Source organism: Haemaphysalis longicornis, unplaced genomic scaffold (genome assembly GCF_048455015.1).
Source record: "Haemaphysalis longicornis isolate Haplotype H1 unplaced genomic scaffold, Haemaphysalis longicornis Haplotype H1 scaffold_3, whole genome shotgun sequence".
Classification (NCBI taxonomy): Eukaryota; Metazoa; Arthropoda; class Arachnida; order Ixodida; family Ixodidae; genus Haemaphysalis; species Haemaphysalis longicornis.
In genome coordinates this window covers 106,938,393-106,948,986 of record NW_027526335.1, presented here as the reverse complement: position 1 = coordinate 106,948,986, position 10,594 = coordinate 106,938,393, and the positions used below count along the sequence as shown (strand labels likewise).

The 10,594-nt window shown below is 48.8% G+C and overlaps 2 protein-coding genes across 2 annotated transcripts; both read left to right on the top strand.

The window, feature by feature from the left end:
• The first annotated feature begins 210 nt into the window (after positions 1-210).
• On the top strand, positions 211-903 carry LOC144175365 (gamma-interferon-inducible lysosomal thiol reductase-like). Its single transcript, XM_077704448.1, has one exon. It carries the CDS (start codon positions 211-213, stop codon positions 901-903), a length of 693 nt encoding a protein of 230 aa, XP_077560574.1.
• Positions 904-6,601: 5,698 nt separating this feature from the next.
• LOC144174987 (gamma-interferon-inducible lysosomal thiol reductase-like) lies at positions 6,602-7,785 on the top strand. The gene has a single exon (XM_077703995.1). The coding sequence runs from the start codon at positions 6,716-6,718 to the stop codon at positions 7,385-7,387; it is 672 nt and encodes a 223-aa protein (XP_077560121.1). The 5' UTR covers positions 6,602-6,715; the 3' UTR covers positions 7,388-7,785.
• The last annotated feature ends 2,809 nt before the right edge of the window (positions 7,786-10,594 follow it).

Sequence of the window (10,594 nt, the reverse complement as noted above, 5' to 3'; positions counted from 1 at the left end):
CGTGGAATATGACCATGGACAGATAGCGAACAAGCATATCACGGATTTGGATAGGCGGGCAGTAAGACTTTGAACTCGGACCACGAAGCGTCCTGAGTTAGCGATAATCGCAAAGCAAACCAGAGCGTGTGAAAGGGAAGGCCCTGTGACCATTTTCAGAGGTCGTAAAGCAAGGAACAGTTCGCACCAGTGATCACACGGGCAGTCACGATGGTCGCCAATACTCTACGGCATGGCTCTGGGCTCTTCGGTATGTTCATAGTCACTCTTCAACTGTGCAGTCCGGTTGTAGGAAAGAACGTCAACCTCACCGTCTACTACGAAGGTCTATGCCCCGATTGTTACGACTTTATGCTCCACCAGCTGCTGCCGACGTACACCAAGCTGGAGGACCACATCAACCTCGACCTTCTGCCCTTCGGAAAGGCCCACATGAAGGTCAGCAATGGCACGATCACGTTTCAGTGCCAGCACGGACCAGGCGAGTGCTACGTCAACAAGGTGCAAACCTGTGCCGTGAAGTACGTGCACCCTACGAGAAAGCTCGTTACCTTCGTGGTGTGCATGTTTAGCCAAGAACATCCAGTCAAGGCGGGTCCAAAGTGCGCCCAAAAGGCGGAAACCGACTGGGGAGTACTAGACCGCTGCAGCCGTGGGCCAGAAGGCATACAACTGCTGTCTGAGATGGGAAAGAGAACGCTAGGACACAAGCCGGATATCAATTTCGTGCCCTACGTGGATGTGAACGGCTTCCACAACGAAACCGTCCAAGACCTGGCGATGCAAGATCTGTTCCGTTTGACCTGCGAGTTCCTGGAACCACAGCCGCCGAGGGTGTGCAAGAGAAGTGGCGGGGCTGGTCGCTGCTCTGGAAGCAATCCCACTCTTGCTGTTCGCTACTGACGTGCTTTCGTGGAGAAGGCGTTTGTATACCCCATGTAATTCTTGGTAAGAATGCTCTCACTCTCGGGCCAATTGGCTCAGGAAAATATACTTCCTACTTTCTTTCACGGGTGTCAGTTATTTTCTTTTAGCTCTGAGAAGCTTGATACAAAGGTGACTTTTGCATAGATGTACTTAAAATTAAGGTAGCATAGACCTTCCTCGATACGAAACTTAGAGATCGGCGTGGACGTTTAAATCCTGAGAACAGGACAATGGTAATACAGTATTGAGTGCCAGAGATGCCTTCTCACACGATATCTGCAAGCAATATTGGAACCTGCTGTAAATTTTGGTATACGAGAACTGCCAGTGTCATACTATTCTGCCAAGATCCATAAAACAGATAAATATTAGCGTAACTATGCTAGCTGTACTAGCATGTTGCAGTACGGTGGTAGTATGGACAAAAGTGCTGCAGTAGATACTTTTTTGGCAGAAAGTAGAAAACAAAGGGCAGTGGTAAAGCAAAAATTCGTAAAACAACCACTATTAAGGCCTCCTGGTAGGTCTGAAAGTACTTCAACATGCCCAAAAACGCCTAATTTAGAGGTCGAATCCAGGAATATGGCTTGCAGTGGAGTCACTATATGGCGCTGCAGGCTGCGTAGCATTCATCGTGCTGAAACCAGCTTGTGAGATGGAGTATTACTTTAAGGACAACGGTAGTTACTCCAATTCCTGGGTGGGCGAACTTTCAGTGTGAAAACGGTAAATTTCCTGTCCAAGAAAACTCTGGCCTGGGTGTCGGGAGACCGCAAACGGCTCCATAAGAAGCGTTCCGTAAGGCGAAACGTTCCATAGTGCAAACTTAAACACCACAGTATAGTGAAGGGTACACTGAAGGTCAAGTAGAGGATTGGAAGGACGCAGCCAAACGGGCGAATAGAGTAGACGTCACTGGGTGACGACTTTCTTAACTTTATGTGACAACGCTGGGAGTCGACCCGACCATACCAGGCCTCGAAAGACGGAGCTTCAACATGGGATCCATGTGCAATGTACTTTATATGCGTACAAGTTCAGCAAAGCTTGTTCACTGCAACGTTAACTTAATGATTTTCTCTTCCTAACGGCCATTTCTTGCCGCTTTTTACAAACCACTTGGGTATGTTACCGCAATAGTGCTGACAAGGCCATATTTGGCGCTTTGTAGCTGCAAAACAACCAAAATAGTGCGAAATGTTTTTGATGTAGGCGATATGAGCAACCCTGGCTTTAACGTGTGAAAGTTCTAAAAAATCGAAATATCCCTTTTTTTAATGGGCTTCATTTTTTTAACGGACTTCTTGGAACTTCATTTTCTAGGTATAGGTGACCCAGTCTTGAGGTGGTTGGAACTCTTAAGCCAAGTCCTTCTATTAAAGTGCGCAACATCAAGGTTATTATTATAATTATGACAGTAACGATACTGAAGTAATCGTAACAACAACCGCGGTAATGATAAAAGGATGATCCTGTGATGAGATAATACTGTGACGAGAAGACGATGATAAGGACAGAAGAACATAGCTCTGTGCGCCCACCGTGTGACGAAGAAGGTGTGTGTTGGCGTAGCCTGCGCGAGCTCCCTCGGGGCGGTCGCGTGAATATCGCAAATACATTGTTCACATCTTCCGCTGTTAGTCACTTGCCGCCGTCCCGTGTCCCGCGTGAATACCACCATGGGAGATGGGGTTAAAACTTCCCTCAAAGTGAGGTGGGCACACCAACCAGAAGGCTTGGTTGTTCTTCTTTGCACAAATTCGACCACTTATATTCAAACTTCTGCGGTCATTTTTTTGGTCGGCCGTTTTGGCATCGCCTATCTGGCGTCGCTCTTTTTAAAGCCGTTTCCAGTCGCCGTTGCAACGCCACGTCTCCCATTACAAAGGGCGTCTACATGAAGGATGTTTATGTCTCTTGGCAAGAACTTTCCACAGAAAATATCTGCTGGCAGGGCTCATACCTGTCAACACTGTTTAGCGGAAATGATATGGTGAGCGTACTTCATATAAAACGCGAGTACACAGCGGGTACTGCAGCGTTGCTTTAGTAAATATACACGTTGGATTGGTTTTTGCTCAAACAAATAAAAAAAAGGTTTAAAATGGCGTCGAAGAAAGGTGAGGTAAGACCAGAACATAAACGCAAACAACAAGGCGGCCCGAGAAACAGCAGTCACAATAAAGAATGTCGGCTGGAGCCCGCGTTTCTTGGGTCGAGCAAAGTAGCCCACCCGCTCATGATAGTGGCCTTGCCTCACGGGTAGGCGGTACGCGGTTAGGGTAGTCTCGAGCGTTCCCCTATTACTACGGAAGCATTAAATGCCCCATTACCTGAAAGTGCAGCCTCCGGCGTCGGCGAGTCCAAAAGATGATCCACGGCGCAAACCAATGAACGCTAAATAAATTTCCGTCTCGGATTTGAACCCGGCTCCCGGAGATTAATAGTCCAACACAGATCTATTCCTTCAATCATAGTAGGCTGCAAGCACAACCCCAACCTCCCCCATCTTCCATCCCCCTTCTCATCCCTAAGCTGTGGATAAACATGGTGACCAGCAGCGATCCCGACGTCCTGATACTTCTGGCCTCCAAAGCAAAGGCTGCCCGCTCATCACATGAATTCTTGGAATAGGGAACCACCCCCACTTCACCAACTCAAAAAAATAAGGAAGCTCACATTAATGCATAATACTTGAAGGTAGCGACGATTGCAGCTACGATCGCAGTCGATGATTGCAGCCGATTTGCCTCTTCTTCGCTGCCGCAGCGAATTTTACTGCATCACTGTTGCTGTAAGTGTGAGCTACCTTCATTTTTTGGAAGGGGTAATCACTGGACATCACCTCGGAGGGGAGTACGCTATGACGTGTCTTTCTCATTCCGAGCAAGCGTTGCCACGATTACGGCGAACGCTGGAGTTTATTTTTTGCCACTTTTTGCCAATCTCCCTACGTGAGTATGTTTGGCTTGACAAACATGCGCCGGGTACGCTGGGCAGTCGTCGCCAGTCAAGCACACACGAGCACTGCGAATTGTCTTGTTTTAAATGCAGAGCATTTCTTTAACTCACGATGTCACCCGTTCTAGTTGTCCATCGTCGTCCGCACCCCTCCCCCTACACTATATAAAAAAAAATAATACCTACCGGAGCCTGGTTTCGATCCCACGACTCTGCGGACGGAACGCAAGGTACATGGTGCTCTACCCACTGCGCCACAAAGCCGACACAGAATGGAGGGCTACGAACGCGCCTTATATCCTTGACTCATTCAAACTATGTCAAGAAGCTGCTGATACAACGCATTCACTACCTGTGGGCGGAACGCGAGGTACATGGTGCTCTTCCCACTGCGCCGCAATAATCATACCCACCTGCTAATAAATGATGTCATACCCACCTACTAATACATGATGTCACGTGACCACGTAATTACGTCTACTCATTTAATTACAATACAACAACCAACAGCAACAAGTGCAACAACATTAACGTAACGCAAACTGCTTAACGTCGTGCGCCCCCGGAAATGCTCTGCATTTGATCGTGCCCCTCGCGATGGGGATGTTTACTTTCCTGCCGCAGCAAGAACCAGGCGGCCTCCTGCGCAGTTTGTGGCGCATACCCACTTGGGGGATTGGCCAGTTTCTGCATGCTTAATTTCGGTTGTTTACTGAATTGTGATACTGTGAACAGTTGCATTTTTTGAACTACTGGGCACTCCCCGCGAGGCACGCGCTCACGTGCGCTCAGCGTTTTCCTGGCTGGTTTACCTGCAGGCAAGACCAATTGCGATTTGCTAAACAGCTGCGCTGTTAATAAAACGGTTTTATACTACTTCTAGTAGTAACCCCCCCCCCCCAACCACCACCACCACCGAGCCTTATGGACATTGTGTAGCGAATTGGCCCAGAAAAATGCGGACCTACGGAATTCGTTGCGCCCATGAGACTTTGAAACATGCTTTAGGGACGTGTATTGAAGACTAGAACGGTAATTTGAGCACGCTAGCTACAAAAGTACTAGAGGATGTCTACACTCATAGCGAATATATAGGAATTACAAAAGCAAAGAAGAAAACAAAGGAGACGAAGATAAAAATCCCCCTCCGCACATAATCGCCAGTAGCCCAAAGAAGAAGAACAAGTCTGGCGAAGGGAATAAAGAAACGACGCAAAAGGAACATGATCATGACGAGCGTGATGAGATGGCACAATCGCTTCACTGGAGGCCTGAAAAATATTTTTACCGTGATCATTGCGTAAGTAGCAAAGGACGTTGACGCCAACAGTGTGTGTGGAGGACTAAACAGGATGCCTGGGCAAGTCATTTAGTCATAGTAACAGAAAAAATTAAAGAACGCATTCGAGAAAGGAAAAATAACGATGGTATTGAGAGTACGCGATCACAACACGGGTAACATCTCTCTATGTCTAAAACCACCACCAGCCGGCACCACCGCAACCGTTACGGCGCGAAGACTACACGCGGAACGTACCTCCCTCTGGCGATAAAGTCACGAAAGATGACGTAACACGATAGGTCTGCGTGGGTCACTAGCTTTAAAAGAAATGTATCCTTTCGCATCCCGCACGTCAGCAGCAATAATGGCCGCACATATTTTTCTTTTTACTTTGTCCTGCTTGGCCCTTCATTCTCGCTCGCTTAGACCAAGGGTGCCTCTATGTGAGTTGCAGCTTGTAATAACGCACTGTGCGAGTCATATTGTCGCGAGTAAAAGACAAAAAAAAAACAGAATTTACTGGAGTAAAGGAGCACACACTTAGCACCCGGGAACACCGAAGCGGCCGCGGTGACACTGCAACCTTCCCCTTCTCTCCGCCCTAATATTCTGGCGCTGAAACATAGCCCGAAAGAAACAATAACCTGGCGCAAGAGTTGAAATCAGAAAACGTCCTCAGCATTATTATAGAGACTTGTTTTATCAAGTGGGGCTAACAATACCTCACGGCAGGTTCCTTTATGCGACTGACTAATCATGATTCGCCACCTTTAAGGAACCGTGGAGTGGATTTATTGTAATTTTTTAGTCGGCTGTAAGTCGGCACCGGATTGCAGAAATTCAAAGCGAATGACTGAGTGCGTAGAGCGACACATTCAGGAAATATAGCTGCATGATGAAATACTCTTTGAAATTCACTTAATCGAATCATGAACTTTTCTAACTCCCCACCGCAATGTTTTTCTTGTGACTTGCTGTCCTCATGAAGGGACGAAACGACAAAAACGGCCTGCTGAGAGCAAGAAGCAGCTTATTGCAAAATCGTTCGCGATTTTTCTAAACCTGAACAGCTTTTAAAGCGTTTGGACAGAAATTATAAATAAATAGGCTACACTCAGTGCCGGTTGACATCAAGGTGCTATAGAATTATCAACGGAAGCGTACGAATCCTCCCTACGCCCTTCATTCCTGAGTAACGAGGAAGTGCCATTCTCCCAGGAGTGCATTTTATTTCGACCTGAAAAGAAGGCGTCATTCTCTCTGCCATCGGCAAGCGAAGGAAAAAAAAAAGCGAACAGCGATCACGCGCGAGGCCGAGATTGCAACGTATCCATCTTTTTCCTGACGATAAGCCCATGCTCACTTCGTTCGTAGGATTCTGTTATCTGCAAGCCCGTGATACCGAACGAGGCTTCCAGGAGTGAAGTCGTCGCCATTGTCGAAATCATCCACGGACGCCGTAATCTCTCTCATTGTCCACGACACGCTACAGTATAAGTAGTGCGAGCAGACTGCCAGCTACTACTGTCTTGAACGTCCAACGCCATGCGGTGCACAACGATCGCCGCCATCGCATCGGCCCTTCTAGCCGCCTCGGTTTCGGCGTCATGGTGGCAGCCATTGAAGTTCGAAGACCGCGTTAACATCACTCTGTATTACGAAGGTCTTTGTCCCGGATGCCATGGCTTCATCTTAAACCAGCTGTGGCCGACGTACGGTCGCCTGGAGGAGTACCTCAACGTCGACATACTACCTTTCGGAAACGCCCGCATGAAGGAGGTCAACGGCACGATCATCTTCACGTGCCAACACGGCCCAGACGAGTGCTACATCAACGAGGTGCAGACGTGCGCAGTCAAGTACGTGCATCCGACTAGGAAGCTCCTGGACTTTGTCGCCTGCATGCTTCGCCATCCGGACCCGACCAAGGCTGGCGAGCCCTGCGCCGAGAAAACCAGCACCGACTGGGCAGTGCTGGATCGATGCAGCCGAGGATCGGAAGGCGTGCAACTCCTCTACGAAATGGGCAAGAGGACCCGAGGTCACCAGCCGCCTATACAGTACGTTCCGTGGGTGGACGTGAACGGCGTGCACAATGAAACGATTACTGGGAAGACGATGGACGACTTGTTCGGCTTCGTCTGCGAGCTGCTGGGCGCCGAAAAGCCACCAGTTTGTGATAAGGCGAAACGAGTACACGAATTCTGTCTCGCATGAAATTTAAAGTCGTGCTACTGAAAGAGGTAAAACCTGTTCTTCCTGTTGGGTTGTTCTGCTTGGCATTCTTTTTTCATTAACGACGTCGACTTGACAATGTTACCATTACGCGTACTTCTGCACCATAGTAATCGTAGCGTAGAACCGAGCCCATAAAACATCTTGAATGCGAGAAACTTCATCCGAGATTTTCCGTGAACTGCGATACGTTCCCCGTGTGTGAAGGAGTATAAAATATTGAACCAAATGTTATTTTCTCTGGGTGAAACATAATTATTTTTCGGTTCTGCCGCCTGAGTTGCTCGCTTGTATGTTCTCTGTGCCGAATCTAAGTTACTCCTCTTGTTCTCATGTAATAAAATAAAAACCTTGCCATTGTGTTGCAAGCCATTCAGGAAGAGTGCAGCTTCATTGAGAAAAAATATTATTTCTGTGAAAGCAGACAGCGCGGCGAGCACGAATTATATTCATCTAAGTTTAGTGCGTGGGACGCTACCGCTTCAACGACTTTTTCTTCTTTGATCGGTACAACCGCATTTATGTTCCTTGAACCAAGTCTTCTCAATGACAAATCATTTCTTACAGCGGAATTGTTTACCTCTAGCCCTTGTACGCATCCATCTCTTGCGTTTAGGAGGGGCAAGCGGCGCTTAGGGAGACGCGAGCTGGGAAACGTTGGCGTAGAGACATCCGGGTGGGAAGAGGGTGCGGTTTGGCAGCAGCGAGCAACACCAGCTAGCCGAGGCACTGGAGAAGGTGGAGAGTGTCGCCTCGGCGCCGGGGTGCAGGAGCGGCCGAAACGCGGAGGGCGAAAATGCATGACACAGCCGCTCCCGCCAGTTTCGTGAACTCCTTTGGACTGTGCACTGGACACTCGTGTTTTGTAGCGTAAGCTACACTGGCCGAGGTTGAACAGTTTCGCGCGGGACGTGAAGGGCCGTACTGCGCAAGCGCGAAGAGCATGAGATTGGATTGCATTGGATTGGATAGGTTGGCTTGGCTTGGATTTGGATTGGATTGGATTAAAGTGTATTGTATTGGAAATACAATCCAATTGTAATGCTGGTGTGCAGAGAATTCGGTCTCCACATTCGCCAGTCTGCGCATTCCAGAGGATGACGTCATAGCCACGGCAGACGCGCCGTCGCGTGCCCAGCTGTCGGTTCCGTTGAAAAGCATTGACGGACTCTGGCAGTAGCCAAGTCTGTCACTGCGCCGGAGCCGCTTGACAGCCGTTTGGCGTGGCCCCTGGAGAGCCGTACTGCTCATGCGCGAGGAGCAGTGACTGGATTGGATTGGATAGGATTGGATTGGAAATCGTTTTAGCAGCAGTAAGCATGATAATCAGCTCATCCTAGACAACCAGGAAACCTAAGAATAACCAGCTGAACCAGCTTACGCTACGTATATTCTGGCATAGCCGAGTTAAGCCACTGCTAATTTTTGTTTCGTCAATGCGTGCAACCCAATGAAACCGCAACAGGTTCCATGGGTGATTCACCACCACATATTTTAACCGCACGTATGACCGACAACTATTGCTGCTGGACATGTGCTCTTGTATATATGGTGCTCGTATTCTTGCTGGTCCGCGGACCAGCAGGCTTAGCCGCAAATGGTGCTTCTCGATCTTCAGCAAGAATGAAGAGCTTGAACTTAAGGAAGGGCGTTCATAGGGGCCCACGTCACGCATCGATAAGCGTGGTTTTGACGCTCAGGTCGTCGTCTTCGGATTATTTTAGGGTATGTTAAGAGCGCACAACCTCCTTAAGTTACCTGCAGACTTACTCTATTAGGCACACCGGTCAAGTTCGCTAGCTTTTCCGCACGCATGAAACCTCACTTAGGTGGTTCAGAAGAACAACAACAAAAAAATGGTTCGCATTAAGGAAGTACTGACACCAAATTTTAGCTTTCTGGCTTTTATGCTAACAATACAGTATGTTCCCCCACAATAATAAAAATAGAACAAAAACCGGTCCGCAGTCAGCATAGAAATAGTTACCATGCGTTTCTTTCAACCAGTTTCGGTTTCGCTCACCGGCAGCACAGATGGCAGTTCTGGGCAATGCCGGAAGCTATTACGTCACTCTGTTCAGGCTGCAAAACTGCAAGCTGTGACGGCAATAAAAAGAAATTACACCATCTTCTCGTAGGGGAACCCTGAGTAGTATGCAAAGCAGCCATGGGGTCGATTCAAGTGCCCATTAGTTTTCAGTTCGTCGTTTCCGTTAAGTTGAGGTACGTAGCTACCGTTATATATACAGTTTGGTTTCCATGGTAACTACCACACTTTTCACTTACCGGAACTATGAAATGGAAAATTGCGTTGAGCCCATGCCTGTTTCGCATACTACTCACGGTTCCCCTACGGGAAGATGGTGTAATTTTATTAGATGCGACGGGGCTATGTCCTTCCCTTGTCGTTGTTGCGCCGTCCACACCCCCACTGCGCATGCTCGGCTTGCTGAACGCCCGGTGGTGTCTTACCCTTTAATGGCTCCTGGAGCGACAGCGTTACCGGTGTCTACCTGGGCCGGCCCGAGATGAGCCGAGCATGCGCAGTGGGGTGTGGACGGCGCCACAACAAGGGAGGGACATAGCCCCGACCATGAGATGCTGGAGAAACAGTGTTGCCGGTGTCTTTCTGGGCCGGCACGAGACGAGCACGCTTACCCTAAAGGGCTCCTGAAGCGGCATCGTTGCCGGTGTCTTCCTGGGCCGGTGGATGGACGGACGACGGACGACGGGGCCGAGAGCTAGAGATGCTTTGCATCTAAAACCCATGCCGTCACATGCGTTTTTCGCGTCGTGGTCTGCATTGGCCCGCCCGAGCTTGCGGTCGCAACCGGTGCGCGGTAAATATGAAAAGTAATTTTCAAATATGTGCAATTAGGTGTTATTTATTGGGTTTAATTCTGAATTGGTACACATTTGAGTCCTTTTCTGTTCATGATCTTGGCACATTGGTTTTTGAAGCATAGCTTCAAGTTTTTGCTACGCTGCCAAAATTGACGATAACGTTGAGACAACCGACCTAGTGAAACGAGGCCCCCAACGACGGCAGAGCGGGAGAGTGTTTGCGCTTCCGGAAAGGGCTACCCGACGTCATCCAGAACCGGCCGGTTCACAGGGCGCGGACTGTTTCGTGACGCCGATAGTGATTTCGCTGGCGCTCGCAATCTGAGGTATCTTGCGGCCGGGCCA

What these genes read in the sequence shown, in the direction of transcription:
- LOC144175365 (XM_077704448.1), top strand. Translation starts at nt 211, where the DNA reads ATGGTCGCCAATACTCTACGGCATGGCTCTGGGCTCTTCGGTATGTTC.
- LOC144174987 (XM_077703995.1), top strand. Translation starts at nt 6,716, where the DNA reads ATGCGGTGCACAACGATCGCCGCCATCGCATCGGCCCTTCTAGCCGCC.